Below are 16730 nucleotides of genomic sequence, written 5' to 3' on the forward strand. Positions count from 1 at the left end.
CCTCTCCTCCATCCCATATTCACCCCTCCCAGGCTTTCACCATTATTTAATTTCTTTCAAAAATTTATTTTTAGTTTCCAGTATACAAGTCTAGTCCTTCTTTTGTTAAATGTATGCCTAAGTATTTTATTCTTTTGGTGCTATTATAAATAGAATCATTTCCAGCCCTAGCTGGTTTAGCTCAGTGAATGGAGCATCAGCCTGCGGACCCAAGGGTCCGAGGTTCAATTCCAGTCAAAGGCACGGACTTTGGTTGCAAGCTCCTCCCCAGCCCAGGCTCTGGTTGGGGTGTATGCAGGAGACAACCAATCGATGTGTTTCTCTCACATTAATGTTTCTCTCTATCTTTTCCTCTCTCTTCCACTCTCCCTAAAAATCAAACAAAAAATATCCTCAGGTGAGGATTAATGAAAAAAAAATAGAATCATTTCCTAATTTCATTATGAGATTGTTCATTGCTAGTGTATAAAAATACAATTGATTTTTGTATGTTAAGCTTTTATCCTGCAAACTTGCTGAGCTTGTTTATTTCTAGTAATTTACCATTAGGAATTGCTTACTTTTTTAATATACAAAATCATGACATTTGGAAATAGAGATACTTTTCATCCTTCCTTTCCCATTGGATGCTTTATATTTCAATTTACTGTCTAATAGTTCCTGCTAGAGCTTTCAGGACAGTGTTGAGTAGAAGTGGTCAGAACAAAAATTCTGGACTTTTTCCTTATCTTGGGGGGAAAGCTTTCAGTCTTTGACCATCCAATATGATGTTAGCTCTCAGTTTTTCATAGATAACCTTTATCATATCGAGGAAGTTCCCTTTCATTTCTAACTCACTGAGTTTTATCATGATAGGATGGTAACTTTTGTCAAATGATTTTTCTGTGTCCATTGAGATGATCATTGGATTTTGTCCTCTAGTTTATTAACATGGTGTATTGCATTAATTGATTTTTGGATGTTAAGCCAACTTTGCATTTCTGAAATAAATGCCAATTGGTTATGGTGTAAAATTCTTTTGATATGTTGTTGGATTTAAATGTCTACTATTTTGTTGAGGAGTATCTATATTCATAATAAATATTGCTCTATAGTTTTCTTGTGATGTCTTTGTCTGGTTTTGGTATGCAGGTAATATTGGTCTCATAGAATGAGTTGAGAAGTGCTCCCTCCTATTCTGTTTTTGGAAAAGTTTAGTATAAATGCTTCTTTGAGCATTTGGAAAAATTCACCAGTAAAGCCATCTGGGCCTGACCTTTATTTTTATTTTTTTGTCAGGGGAGAGGAGGAATTTTTTTTCTAATATATTTTTTATTTATTTCAGAGAGGAAAGAGAAATAGAAACATCAATGATGAGAGAGAATCATTGATCAGCTCCCTCCTGCGTGCCCCCTACTGGGGATCGAGCCCACAACCCCGGCATGTGCCCTTGACTGGAATCAAGCCCTGGATTCTTCAGTCCATAGGCCCACGCTCTATCCATTGAACAAAACCAGCTAGGGCAAGAGGAGGAATTTTTAATTATTAATTCTTTTCCTGTTATTAGCCTATTCATATTTCCTATCTTTTTGAGTCAGTTTTGATAGTTTCTATATGTCTAGGAATTTGTTCATTTGATCTAGGTTACCTAATTTTTTTGGCATAAACTTATTCATTATTTTCCCTTATGATCAATTCTGTATCTGTAGTCAGTAGTGATGACTCTTTTCTTTTTTGTGATTTTACTAATTTGAAACTTCTCTTTTTTCTTTTCTTTTTTTTTTCTTTGGCTTGTTCTACACAGCTAATGTGTGTCAATTTCATTGGCCTTTTCAAAGAACCAACTTTTAATTTTATTGATTATCTCTTATTTTTCTATACTCTATACACTACTATTTCTTTTCTTCTACTCCCTTTGTGTTTAGTTTCCTCTCCTTTTTCAAGTCTGTTAAGGTGGAAGTTTGAGTTATTGATGTGCAATCTTTCTTATTTTTTAATGTAGGCACTTACAGCTATAAATTTGTCTCTAAACACTAATTTAGAGAGATCCTACGAGTTTTAGTGTGTTGTATCTTCATTTTCCTTCATCCCAAAATATTTTCTAACTTCCCTTACAATCTCTTCCTTGAACCATTGGTTTTTTAGCAATGTTTAATTTCCACATGAATCTGAATGTTACAAATTTTCTTCTGTTATTGATTTCTAATTTAATTCTGTTGTGCTCAAAAAACATATTTGGTATGATTTCATTCCTTTTAAATTTACTGAGGCTTATTTTATGACCTAAAATGTGGTCTATCCTGGAGAAGATTCCAGATACGCTTGAGAAGAATATATATTCTGCTGCTATTATGTGGCATGTTCTATACATTTATAGTGTTGCTCAGGTCCTCTATTTCCTTGATGATCTTCTGCTTGTTTGTTCTTTCCATTATTGAAAGCGGGGTATTGAAGTCTTTTGGCTTGTATATTTCTCCTTTTGATTCAGTCAGCTTTTGCTTCATGTATTTTGGGACTCTATTGTTAAGTGCCAGCACTGTGCTTTTGTGGTGGCTGTAAGCTCTAGTAAAAAGCTAACACCTTGACCCTGTCAAATTGGAATTTCAAAGGCATTTGAAGTTTTGTTTTCTAAAGTCTTGATCACCATGATGAACTATGGGGTAGTAGTTAAAAACAAGGGCTTTGTGGTCCCTCAGACCTGAGCTCAAATCCAGACTGCCATTTATGACTCATGTGACCTTGGGTAAATTATATAACCAACTGGATTAGTTTTCTCTGTAAAATGGGGATGATAATAATAACACCTACCTCATTGGGTTGTTATAAGGATTAAATGGGATAATGTCTGATGACCTTAGCCTAAATTAGTGCTTACTTGATACCTGTCTGATAGCAAAGTGATTTGGCATTGTCCGAGTATATTTTCACAGATATCATAGGGAGGGGCCCTCAAAACAGACTAAGAGAGAGACAGATGAAGCATTTGATATAGGTAATCCTCAAAGGCACAGACCTACCATCATTAAAAGCTGTTGCCCTGGCCAGTGTGGTTCAGTGGTTAGAGTGTCAGCACACGAACCTAAGGGTTTCAGGTTCGATTCCCGGTTAAGGGCACATACTTGGGTTATAGGTTTGGTCCCCAACCCTGGTTGAGGCATGTGTGGGAGGCAACCAATCGATGTGTCTTTTTCACATTGATGATTCTCTACCTCTCTCTCTCCCCCTCCCTCCCTCCCTTCCACTCTCTCTAAAAATAATCAATGGAAAAAATATCCTCGGATGAGTATTAACAATAAATAAATAAATAAATAAAAACTGTTTAGCAGAACATTTTGCCACATGTATGTGTAGTGGACAGGCTGAATACAGAGCAATAATGAGATTTGAGGAATTGTAACAATGTCCTTCCCACCCTCTCCCCCCATATATATATACATCCCAGCATATCTCTTATATGCTTTATACATTCAGATGCCCTGAATTCTAGATGTCCTTCCACTGACAGTCCTCTCTGAAGGGCAACATCTCAGGCATTGTATGTAGTGTAGCCTGTTTTACACTTTCCCATTAAAACAATAGTTATTTGTCAGATTTATTTCCTTCTACTAGAAGACATCCAACATAATGCAAGAGTGACAGAACACTGGAAGTTGGAAAGGCTCTGAAAAGGGTGGGTGCAGGGACAGTTCCAAGAATGACATAAAACAAATATCAGTTATTTAAGTATGCTTATAGGTGACTCTCAGACCTATCCATGTAAGAGGACAGCCATGCCCAAATACCAAGGTGTTTACCCCTACCCCACCTCACCCCATGCTTTTCCCATTTCAGAGGTGATGGGGCTATTAGCAACTCAAGCCATTCTATTCTACTCACTCTACTTTCAGGGCCAGCAGCAACATGGGCAATTGATTCTCTTTCCCCTAATCCTTAGCAGCCAGGTGAGGCTCTCTTGGTACCTGCCATCCAACTGTGCACACTAGACCCAGGCCAGAGACACCATGAGAGCTCCACCACAATCCTCATTACCAAGGCTCACCTGTTGATTCTCTTTCTGGGTTTAGATTACATGCACAGTGCCCATCGCCCTGTCACTGGGGGCCACCTGGGGAAAAAGGAGAGTAGTTATGTGGGCAGCGTGGGCACCAGCCCCAGGAAGTCGAGCCGCTGCACACCCCCGCCTGCCGACTCTGAGCTTGTCAGCTTTTGCTACCTCCACATGCGGGAACAAAGGAAGGAGCAGGAAAGCCGGACAGATGTCAATGAGAATTTAATCTTCTTTGAGGAGACCAGGCCCCGGACCAAATCTGACCCCACTTCCAAAAGCTCTGGCCAAGGTTACAATGTGGTCCCTGATGACTTTGATGCAGCCAGTCTAGACCACGAGCCTTGTGCCAGTAGGGCCAGATCTTATACCTTGGACAATTCCCTTGGGGCTGAAGCCCTAAATTTTTACTGTGACTCTTGCAAAGCCAAACTCCAGGAGCAGCTGGGTCCTCGCAAAGGCGGGAGGCCTGGTTCCTCTCGTGATAATATTGTAGACTTGATGTCCCTTCCACCCCCTGGGAGTGAGGAGGAAGAAGAGGAGGAAGATGAGAGTACTTCCCTGTTGCCTGCCATTGCTGCCCCACCTCCTGGTTTCCGAGACAACAGTTCTGATGAGGATGACTCCAAGCGCCGGGCCGCCCAGAGCCAGGAACAAGGACGCCACCTGCGTGGGCTCCTGTATGATGAGATTCCAGTGACATTGATTGATAGCATGCAGACCCGTACTGTCCGAGATCATGCCCAGGAGTTGGATGATGCACTAGTGTCCACTCTGCAGGCTCTGGAAGCCTTGGCAGCATCAGAGGATGGACCACACCCTCCACCCCCACAGACTGCAGGTAATGGCCCATTCCTCTTCACTCTTGCCTCCTTTTCCAGGCAGGGTCAGCAGGTGACATTGCTTCTTCCTAAGCAGAGATCAAAGTCACTGTGGTGTGTCAGGACAGCGGATGAGTCAGAGGTGGTTCAGATAGTGTTGGGGAGCAATGATGTTATGGCAGGGGTCTGCTGCTCAGCTCTAGCTAAAGCTCTGGCTCTTGCCATTCTATCTCTGGAAATGTCTTGTAGATGGACCCCAGGGATTGGGGCCATGCAAGCTATGGATCCAGGCTAGGATGGAGGACCAAAGCAAAATTGTAAGAGATATAGAAGATAGGCAAAGGACTTCCAGCATGCACATAACTGGAAGAAAAACCAAATAACCCAGTAACCACCTAGCGACCTGGGATCAGGGGAGCCAGGAGTCTTCACTGCTCAAGGCAGAGGTCTTTATTCTGCCTAAGAACATGGGCTCTCAATCAGATGCACTCAAGTCCGGCCTTCCTTACTCACTTTCAGTGTGACCTTGGCAAGGCACTTACTCTCTCTGAGCCTCACTTTTGTCACCTTAAATGGGTTTGATAACAATAGTCATATCACATAGGGTTGTTGTGAGATTTAAATAAGATCATTCATGCAAAGCACTTGAGCACATAGGAAGGACTCAGTAAGTGTTAGCTATTATTATTAATTATTATTTTTACAATATATTTTTTATTAATTTCAGAGAGGAAGGGAAAGGGAGAGAGAGATAGAAACATTAATGATGAGAGAGAATCATTGATTATCTGCCCCCTGGCACGCCCCCTACTGGGGATGGAGCCAGCAACCTAGACATGTGCCCTTAGTGGGAATCAAACCCGGGACCCTTCAGTCCACAGGCCAACGTTCTATCTTTACATTACGATTCATAACAGTAGCAAAATTACAGTTATGAAGTAGCAACGAAAATAATTTTATGGTTGGGGGTCACCACAACATGAGGCTCTGTATTAAAGGGTCGCGGCATTAGGAAGGTTGAGAACCACTGCTCTATCCACTGAGCCAAACCAGCTAGGGATATTATTAATTATTATTTGTTGGGAAGATCATACAACATGCATGTTATTATCTGTTCTATATACACATATGTCCACTTTGTAGACAAACACACGTGTCAGACATGCACCCATGCATACTTCCATAAACATACAACTTAAAAAGAAGTGGTCAGTGATACAGCAACAGAAAAGGAATAGAGGGAAGCAAGGCACATGAAAAAGCACATGAGGAGGGAAAAAATGTTCACATAGAGGGTGAAGAAGTTGGAGGTCAGAGGGAGCCTGCCAGACCAGAGAGAGTACCAACACCTGCCTTTTCTGCATTTGAGGGCATCCTTGGTGACAGGCAGCTCCCATTTGTGGAACTCTAAGCACTAGCTGTTCCAAGGCTAGAGGCCCATGTGGTAGCCAGAGGGAGGACAATCTCAGCTAAATGGCCTCAGCTGCAAGAACTCAGCTGATAGGCCTTGCCAGATGAGGGGGGACAGATAGAGAGGGACCTATCTTTGCCAGCCCTCTTCAGGACAATTAACAAAAATTTACTGGCCATGGAATCTAAAAATAGTGATGATTAGCATGTTTTTTGCATGTGTTTTGCATGTTAATTTGCCATCAACGTGCCCAGATCTTCTTTGTGCCTCTTTTGTTCTCTTCTGGATTCTAGCCCTTCATAACACCTCCCCAGCTTGCCTCTCATTGTCCCCTCCCCTCCACTCCTCCCACCCTCAGTCCTGCAGTACCCCCAGGTTTGACTGGCTTTGCCCAACTTGCAGTACTGCTGGCTAATCTTGGCCCCCATAAACTCTCTACAAATGATTGGGAGAGGACTTGATCTGAGTTAAGTGCAGCAAGCCCTGTCCCTGTTCCTCCAGGTCTGATTGTGCTGGCCACAATCACCCCTGAATCATCGCTGGACTCGGGCCATGAAACCAACTCTTCGGAGCTCACAGACATGTCGGAGATGATGTCTGCCATGAAGCAGCACCAGAACACCACCTACTTCCTGACCCAGCACCTCAACAAAGACAGTCTTCTGACACGCAAGGACCTGCCTTTCCGGATCCAGAGCTGCGCAGCCCAGGCTGTTCTTACAGCCCCTTACTCTCTTGGGCGCCCGGATCCCAACCCATCCCTCCAGCCAGCTGTCACAGGCCAGAGTCCTGGTCCCCCTGGCGCCCGGAGGAAGCTGCCCCAGCCAGAGGCTCAGTCACAGCGAGAGCGAACATATGCCCTGGCAGTGCACCCAGCACTGTCTCCACAGCTTAATGAGCAGAAGAATCTGAGCCTGCTGTCCCCAGTTCCTGAAGACAAAGGGACTAGCTACACTAAGGCAGGCCTAGAGATGTCACTGAGGGCGGCCACACCATCCCTCAGTGAAGAGCAGGTCTCTGAGCTAAGGGGGAACCTGCCAAAGGAGGTCAGGTTGAGCCCCAAGCTTATCCTGGACCCAAAGGGCAGTGTGACCCCAGCTATCATCTCAGCTGCCCTACAGCAGGTGGTTCACACTAAGAGTCTACCTGCCCCTGGTGGGGCCTTGGGGAACCCTTCCAGCAGTGGGGAAAGGAGGCTGGAAGCCAGCGTGGGGAAGCCAGAGGTCAGCATGATGAGTGGCAGTGCCAATAAGAATCTTAAATTCAAAATAAGCCCAGAGGTCTCTTCCAGCTCCAGAGTAACCACAGGTAGCCGGGCTGACAGCCTGCACCTCTCCCCACAAAAGGATAGGCTGCCTGTTCAAAGTTTCCCTCCCAAAAGCTATCATTTGAGAGCAAGTCGAGAGTCGGTGGGCAAGCAAGCTACAGGGGAAGTGGCAGGCAAGGGTGGGCCAGAGGGTGTTAAGCCTTCCCTGCATAAGCAGAGCACCATCTCCAGCCAAGGGGAGAAGGGGCAGCTGGAGAGCACACCCCAAAGCAGCAAGCTTGAGGAGACCAGCCTGGTTTCCCGAGCTGGCTACCCCATAGTTCTGCAAAGTCCCAGCTGCCAGTCTCAAGGCCACAGCCCCAGCTTCCAGCCACGAGGCCACAGCCCCAGCTTCCAGCCACGAGGCCACAGTCCCAGCTTCCAACCGCGAGGCCACAGCCCCAGCTTCCAGCCACGAGGCCACAGCCCCAGCTTCCAACCGCGAGGCCACAGCCCCATCAGCCTGTCCCGAGGCCAGAGCCCCAGCTGCCTTCCTCAAGGCCAGAGCCCACTGAGGCCACAGGCTGCCAGCCGTCAGGTGAGCACCATGCCCTCTAGGAAGCTTGAAACAACCCTGGATGGAGCCCAAGTGGCCTCCGAAGGCCCCACAAAGCCCAAATCATCTCGAGGTCCTTTCAGGCTACGCAATTTATTCTCTGCCACCTTCCCAACACGCCAAAAGAAGGAAACCGATGAGCGGCAGGCCCAGCTGCAGAAGGTAAAGCAGTATGAGTTGGAGTTCCTTGAGGAACTTCTAAAGCCACCAAGCCAGGGGGAGCTGCCTGGCACTGAATACCTCCAACCTCCAGCACCAGGCCGCTGCAGCTGCCAGCTACGCAGCAGCCCTATACAGCAGGGGCCTGGCATGTCCCGTGAGCAGAGACGCAGCTGTGATTGTAAGCGCATCTGCCGGGGGGGTCGGCCACAGGCGCCCCAGACACCAGTGCCCGGCCTCCAAGGGAGGGAGAAGGACAAGGTCCTGCCTACCCAGAGGCAGCCAGAGGCTGGCCCAGACTTGAACCTTGGCAGTCCCACCAATGTCCGGCGCATCCGCTCCACCAGCCTGGAATCCCGAGAGTGCCGCTCAGACCCTGAGAGTGGTATTTCATGCCTGAGCACATGTGCCTCGGGGGGCGAGTGTCTGGGAGCTCCCAACTATAGGAAACTTATGCGCCGCTATAGTATCAGTGAGCCGGACCAGGGTGATAGGGCCTCACTGACCTCGGACGTCTATCCACAGCCACCCCTGGGCATGCTGCCCAGGGAGGCCAAGGACGTAGAGACAGGCCTCTCCCTAGGCGTGGGTCCCAAAAGCAAGCCTCTGGAGTCACCAACCCTAGGAGACCCCTCATATGTTCAAGTTGCTCCTGAGACCAAAGGCCCCAGACCGATGGCCGTGTTCTCACTGCCAGAAGAGGTGTACCGGAAGCCCGCCGAGTTGGACGAGGACAGTGAAAGCAGCAAGTGCTGCTCCATCCGCTACTGCTTCTACTACCGCAAGTGTGACATAGCGGATGATGCCAGTGATGGCAAGGATGAGCTCTCCTACTCCATCCCCATGAAGATCCTGCCTGGTATGAAGCTGGACGAGAAGGTGGTGCCCGTGGTGAGCAGAACCCTGCAGGTGCTGGATGCCGCCACCTGCAGCAGCAGCAGCCCTGAGGCCTCCCGCACCCAGGAAATTGACCTGCGGGTGTCCACCTTTGAGGGGAGCCTAGCCAAGATCAATGCCCTGCGGGCCCATGCCTATGGCCTGCCTGACGGCTTCCTGGCTGCACGGCTGGACACCAACGAGTTGCTGACAGTCCTGCGGCAATGTGTGGCCAGCCCTGAGGCCCGCGCTCCCAAGCCCTATGGCTCCCAGATCTCTGAGTACAAGCTGGAGCTGTTTCTCAAGTTCAAGGAACTCCGGGCTTCCTGCCGCCGCGTAGCCAACGTGGACAAGAGCCCAACTCACATGCTGGCAGCCATCACGGGCAGCTTCCAGGTGCTGAGCAGCCTCATTGAGACCTTCGTGCGGCTGGTGTTCATTGTGCGCTCTGAGTCACAGCGCCAAGAGCTCCTGGCCAAGGTAGAAGAGGTGGTAAGGAACTACACCTTCCTGCTGCGCGCTGCTGAGGAGTCCACCATCCGGAATCTGAACCACCAGCAGCAGCAGCAGCAGCAGCAGCAAGAGCAGCAGGCAGCAGCAGCTATGGGGGTATCCCCGGGGCACCCACCAGGATCCCCAACTTCGGCGACTGTTATGAGCACATTCACCCACCCCTTAAAAACCCTTGTTAAGTAGGGCATCTGCCCAAGCCTCCCCCCTTCCCCAACCTCAGACCCAGGTTTGAGCTTTGTGGTCCTTGCATCCTGTGATGAGTGTATGTGTCTGCTGGACCAGTCAGGGTCCAAGAGCCTTCAGTCTCCAGGGAGCAAAACTCCTAGCATTGAGGCTGTCCCTGAGGTCTCCAGGCTGCTGCTGCCCTGGGTATCCTCACCCCTTCCCTGGCCTCTAGGCGTCACTGTGAGGGCCAAGGCCCCTCGTCACTACGCCCACTGCAGAGCTGTATTTTATCTCTTCTCTAGGGCTGAGAGGTGACATCAGGCTCACTTCCTGCTCCATTTATTGGCACAGGGAAGCCAGGGCCTGAAGGGGGCAGGCCAGATGGCCTTGAGCTCCTTCTGGCATCTGCTCCCCTCCAGGGAGCAATAGCAGTAGCAGCAGGCCACAGGGCCTAGTGGAGGGAAAAGAGCCCACCCACCACTTTACAGAAGCCACCCCAGAGGGCTCACACCCGGGTGATAGTCCTCCAGAAAAACAGCCACACAGGGCTGTTTGCAGCCAGCCCAACAGGCTGGCAGCCTCGGGAGCCCTCATTCCCAGGCCTAGTAGCTCCACACCAGCCATCCCCAAAGTGCCCTGTCCCTCACTGGTGGGCAGGGCAGCTCAGTCCACTAGGGAGCAAGCATCTGGGATCACCCCACTCATTCTGGCTAAGGTACCTAATGAAAATGTTTGCCCTGGGGAGACCCAGCACAGGCCTCCGAGCTGGCCTGGCCCAGCATAGTACAGTGTCTGTAGCTGCAGGCATGCGGCTCCTCTCTCAACATTTCTACTAGACAGGCTGTCCTAAAATATGTTAATCCTGAGTATATGCTTTTGGCTGTGTATTGACCCTGTGGATTTGTCTCTCTAAGAAAAGAAGCTGAGCGCCTTACCAAGTGCAGTCCTGCACCTCTCTCTCTCTCCGGAGTCATCTGGAAGGGAATTCACACTGTTTAGCATCCTCCTTGACACACATCTACTGCTGCTGTCACCGCCCCCCTACAACCTTCATGGGAGTGAAGACACGGAGTCCCTACTAATTGTCCCATTGTAGGGAACAAAGAAAGCCAATGTTTCTTCTGTATAGATTGCTTCTCATCCACTTCTCCATACCTCCCCATTTTTTCCACATGCCCATACCCTGTGTCTGCCTCTCATCATCATTACATGAGAGACCCCTGTGAAATCTCCCATTCTTACATGAGTTTTATAAAGATGTACACTGTGCTTGACCCCCACCCAACCTTGGTATCCCCTAATGCAATTAAGCCCCCCTGAGTGGCAATTTCTCCCAGCAAGATTAGGGGAGCTCCTTCTGCAGAATCCAGCTCCACCTTCCTGGCCTCTCTTCCCACAAGACCAAGTTGTTTAATAGGCTGGAGATACAGCCAGTGGGGAACCCTTTCCCCCTTGACCACTGCAAGCGTGAGTGCTGATGTGGTCTTCCTCTTCTCCCAACTTCTTGATCCTGCACCTTCACCACTCAGGCCCCACCTGTGTCATTCCACCGCCATCCTTCACCTCTCCCTCAGCCTCATGGAGAGGATACATTTTCTAATGTCTGTATATAATATATATATACTACATAAAATATAAATTATATATATATATACTAATTTATGTCTTGTTTTTCAAACAAGAATGATTAAATCTATTCATCTTACTATCCCAATAAGCATTGGCAGTCTCTCTTTGTGAGTGTTCTTGTATCCTTAAATTGTTGGTTGGTGGTGCTCTCTCTGTGCCTCTCTTCCCACCTACCCGGGACCCGGTGGGTGATAACAGCTGAGGAGCCTGCTCCTTGTAGAAGCCTCATGTGGGTCACAGGAGTTGGATACTGTCTGTTCCTGTCTTTTGCCCATGGGGCCTCTATCTCACCTGGTCACCATAGCTATGACCTCAGAGTTGAAGGGGGTGGGGGCAGGGTAGGGGCAGAAACACAATGTGCTCTGTGGCTAGGGCACTGGATGACCTGGGAGGCAGGAGACATGGTTTTAGTCCAGCTGTCACGTCAGAATTGGGAAAAGAGACCTCTCCCTTTAAAGGTTACTCAGTTACCTCAGAGTGTAGCCCAACTGCCTTATATTTTAAGTTAGCAAATCCTTTGCAACGATTGCTGGCAATTTATTTGGTGGGGTTGATAAGATAGAAGCAACAAGACCCTAAGCAGGGCTGACCTCTCTAGCTTTTCAGAGTTACCTAATGGTGACAAATGCTTTTGTTTCTCCGTTCTTTTACTTCCTTCTGGTAATCACAGGTCCCCACTAGCCTATAAGGTGCCTCCGTGCCAACTTGAAAAGTTTCTTCCCCTTTGGCCAGGCAGCTCAGTTGGTTAGAGCGTCTTCCCGATATGCCAAGGTGCAGGTTCGATTGCCCTCAGGGCACATACAAGAATCAAACAATGAATGCACAAATAAGTGGAACAACAAATTAATATCTATCTGTCTATCTATCTCCCTGCCTTTCTCTCTCTAAATACAAAGAAAGAAAAAAAAATGTTCCCCCTGCTACCTCCTTACAAAAGATGAATTAGAAAAAAACACCCCACCCTCTGGGTGATGCTAGCTCTGCGGCCACGTGGCTTGGTCATTTTAGCTCCACCCAGCCCCACTGGTCTCTTTGGCTGTGTGCACATATTACACAACCATGTATAGTGGCTCTGATCAGTCACTTCCTCCCAAAGATTGAGTACAGACTTTTTTTTCTGTTTGCAAAGGTGTGGCTAAAGCGGTTAAGAGGCAATGCACAGAGGAGCAAGAGGCGGTGTAGTCAGTCTGGGCTGCTCTACATGTTCCTCAACACCATACCAGAGCTCTGATTTGCATGCAGGAGGCCATTAGGGGTGAGAGGCTTAACCTTGGTAGCAGAACTCTTGTGGGAGCTGCCTGCCAGGGATCCTGTCCCCCTCAAGTGAAAAACAGTGAGTCCTGCTGCCCTTCAAAATGGCCCAACTGAACAGTCCAGAAACTTGGACCCCCCTCTGGCCCTTAACTACACTGGTAGCTCCTTCCAGTCAAAAAAGCATGCATATTTGGTTCTATACCCTGGGTACATACCCACACAGAACCTAGCACATAGTAGTTCTTCAATAAGTTTTTGCTGAATAAATGAATGTTGAATGGGATGACTGTCCAGATCTCTGGACCTTGTGAGATGGGCCCTCTCTCCTCTGGGAATGGTTAATCCACGGCAGTGCAGTTGGACAAGGGCAGGCAGGCTGGCACCTCCTATCAAAGGATAAGGAGTCAGGTCCCTCATCCAGCATCCTGCTGACTCAGCTGAATTTCACCAACAGCTTTCCAAAATCTTCAGAAAAATCTGAAGTGACTGACCAATGGTCTCCTTTTCTGTGGACCCAGGGTCATTATCTGAAGTAGTCAGAAACACCGGGGAAGGCCATTTTTCTACCAGCATCCATGCCACATTTGGTCTGAGCCAGAGCCTGAAGCAGATGCTCTCTGGCCACTCTGTACCATATACCAGTCCCGAGAGCCTGATTCCTGCCTTTCTGATTTCAGCCAATAAAGGGAAATGGGTTCATGATATTGGCATGGGCCCAGGATGCCTGTGGAGCTGGCACAGTCACATTTTTTCAAGCTGTTGTCAAGGCACTGTGGATAATAGGCAATTTCATCAGCAATGAATTGAAAGGATCTGCCTCAGCCAGAACATTTCCTGCCAAATGGGCAGGGGAGGATCAGTTGCCAACATGGGGAAGGGGCATGAATTTATGTCTTAGTTTTAAATTCCTCCAAGCAACCACTAGGATGGGAGTAATAATAATAACTGCATCCCATTCCCCATCCTGTAGGCTGGAAACCAGACCATGTGTGTTGGGCGTGAGAAGGAGGTTCTCCATGGAGTGGAAGAAAATGATTTCTGAAGGTTCAGTCCTGGGCCCTGGCAAAATGTCCTGGACTCCAAGTGGGTCTCTTGGTTCCAAAGCCTTGTCCTCCTGGAAGCCACTAGTAGGTGGTCATTATGGAAGCCTGCCTTCACACAGGAAGAGAACTGCTTATTTCACGTCAGTGTTAATAGCAACTCCTTCCTGTCCATGTCCATGCACCCAAATACCCAGTCCTTGGGTGCTGGCCATACTCCCAGCATCATGCAGATGTGTCTCAGTGCCCACACTGACATTTTCAGCTGAAGGTTCTGGACATACCACTTAGGAATGAACTCAGTTTTAGCTTCCCTGCCCTCCTATCTATGATGTCTGTTTCCCTCTGGATGTTGATTCCTCATTGCTCTGTTCACAGCTTTAGCTAAAAGGATTATGCATTCATACTATGTTAGGAACATTCTGCAACACAGAAAACTTGATCCCTGCCCTGAAATATACAAAACCAACTGTGCATGAGCACTTGCCATATGTCAGGCACTGTGTTAAGATCTTTACATGCATGATCTCATTTAATCTTCCTAATAGTCCTTTGAGAGAGATACTATGATCATATCTACTTCTCAGAGGAGAAAACTGAAGCCTAGAGAGATTAAGTCACTAGCTGAAGGTCTCACAGCTGGTAAGTGGTAAGCCAGTCAGTTTTCAAACCCAGCCCAGACTTTCAACTGCTACCCTACAGTACTCAGCCCAACCCCACCTTCAAAGCATTTCCTCCTGGAAACAGGCAAACTCATGAAAAGATGGCCTATAATTTTGCTTGGGGTCCAGGCAGCATGTGGGTAGTAACAGGTCATTGGTAATGTTGGGGTGTGGGGTACTGCAAGCCCACCTGAACCCACCCACACACCTCTCTTCCTGGGACTGCCCTAGTGCCACACATATCTCATACCTAGGGGTGGAGTAGTATATGTACATGGAAATTTGTGGATAGAGCAGTTGCATCCTAAAAGCCACTATCAAGATTATGCGCTGCCACCCATCCTCCTCAAACTGGGGTCTACATCTCCCAGGGAATGTGGTAGTGTACCAGCAGACACAAAAAGCCATGGTTATGATGTGGCCTGTATTCCTGAAGCATTTGCATTTTCTCCAAGATTTGTGAGGAAAATATTATGCAGATGCTACATTAAATATTTGTATGTAAAAATATAAAGAGAAATACAGAAATCGCCTTCCTTGTAAAGAATACATATCACTTTAAAGACACTTGAGACTCCTATCTGATACATCTGCACTCTGATACCCATCTACCTGGAATCCAGGTTCTCTGTCCTCTTCCACCAGACATGCTTTGGTGGAAATGTGAAGCACACTGAGGGCCTGTCGGATGAGCTAACTGGTGGCGTGGACCCCAGGGGGAGGGCATCTAGGACTGGCCTATTTCCATGCCTCTGAGCACAGGTGGGAGTCAGGAACTTCTTCAGGAATAAGAGACCTGACGTGATCTGATACCAGGAGGAAATGGGACAGTTATGCTCCTCCCCAACCTCATCCCAGGTGACCCTTTGGCACAGGGTCAGTCCTGGGCACAGACTGAGAGAGCCAGATTCCCTGCAAGCTGGAGATTTCTGCATCTGCAATGAGCAAGCAAAGCAGGGAGGCCATGTGGGTTAAGATGAGCAATTCCCCCCAGAATCAGGGTTTGGTTCTATTTTCAGGCCAGTGGCTGACTTGCCTTATGAAGGGGTACAAGTCATTTCACCTCTTTGGGCCTCTTCTCTAAAATGAAGATGACTGAGTCTCCAGCCTCCCTCTGCGGCTCTGAGGAATAATGAGGTGGTGCTGGAAAAGCAGCTATAAAAATTCTGAGTCCTAGCTGTAAAAGCATTAACAAGTACAAATCGAACTGCCTCAGCTGCAGCTGATCCACAGAAACTAATTAAGCTTGTACTAGGAGCCTGGACCTAGAAACTTGGGGGCTTGTTTTCTTTAAATATGTTCTTGGTCAAAACCATCTTCTGGCCAGTTCCCCTCAAAAGGGATCTGCAAGATCCCTCTCCCTTGAGCCTATCTTTTGAAATTGGGCAGCCTGCCCACTACCTCAGTGAAGAACCCCCACCAACAGTCAGACGGTCCCAAGGCTCTTGGCCTTAAGACAATACCCTGACTTGTTTCTCTGACATCCTCCTCTCCTCATTTCATTCTCATCCTTCTTGCTAGAAGCAGCTATAATTGAAGGAAGCTTGAACTTCTATTTCTTCAAAATTTAGATTTAGCTCTTAGGAAAGGGCTTTCAACTCCTTACCAGCGACCCTGTGACAGCTGGTGACAGAGTTCTATCTGCTGTGCCCAGCAATAGTTCCCTTGCATCCCACTCCCATCCTAACAGTTTGCCAAATTATGGCAGTACGCACAGAGTAGCAGGAGAAATGATTTTTTTTGAGAAATGATTTTAAAAGACCCTCAGGGGAAAGGACAATTCAGCTCCCAGGATCATGGCAGAATGGTCTAAAAAGCAAAGTTGGCTTTGGTTCCCAACCCCTGGTTACCTTTCCTACCCCTTTCTCACAAGGACATCCTGGGTCCTCATATATTCCTCTGGCTTCTCAGTGCCCTACATGGTGATAACCCTCCAGGCCTGCCCTCCCTTCAAAATGACCTCTTCCTCCTCCTCCTTGCTTTATTTTTTTTTTTTTTTTTTTTTTTTTTAATAGAGAGGGATTGATATTGGGAAAGAATTCGCCAGATCTACCACCGTGCCTGGCCTGGATTTATGGCATCATCTCATTTGGTACAGAAAGTCACATCCTTTTTCCCTGCCCCATAAGTGACTGGAAGCTGGGTCAGCATTAATGCTCTACCTCTGGAGGCCGGCCAAACAACACATCTCTTCGTAGCCAACCCTTGCTTCTCCGTGTTGGAGAGAGCGAGCCAAAGACCGCAAGGCTGTGTTCATACATTTCAGCCCTTTACCAGCTCTTGTCAGTTCCCTAGTTGGTGCTAACATCCAGAG

At 47.7% G+C, this 16730-nt stretch overlaps 1 protein-coding gene across 1 annotated transcript in view; it reads left to right on the forward strand.

Moving 5' to 3' along the window:
• The window catches only part of FRMPD3 (FERM and PDZ domain containing 3), an 89482-nt gene extending 78807 nt beyond the window's left edge, over nucleotides 1-10675 (forward strand). Inside the window, exons 15-16 of the mRNA XM_006769416.2 lie at nucleotides 4044-4865; nucleotides 6758-10675. Coding sequence (XP_006769479.2) covers nucleotides 4044-4865; nucleotides 6758-9849 — 3914 coding nt within the window. The 3' untranslated portion in view covers nucleotides 9850-10675. The remainder of the gene's footprint in view (nucleotides 1-4043; nucleotides 4866-6757) is intronic.
• Nucleotides 10676-16730: the final 6055 nt, after the last annotated feature.

Source organism: Myotis davidii, unplaced genomic scaffold (genome assembly GCF_000327345.1).
Source record: "Myotis davidii unplaced genomic scaffold, ASM32734v1 scaffold563, whole genome shotgun sequence".
Taxonomy (NCBI): Eukaryota; Metazoa; Chordata; class Mammalia; order Chiroptera; family Vespertilionidae; genus Myotis; species Myotis davidii.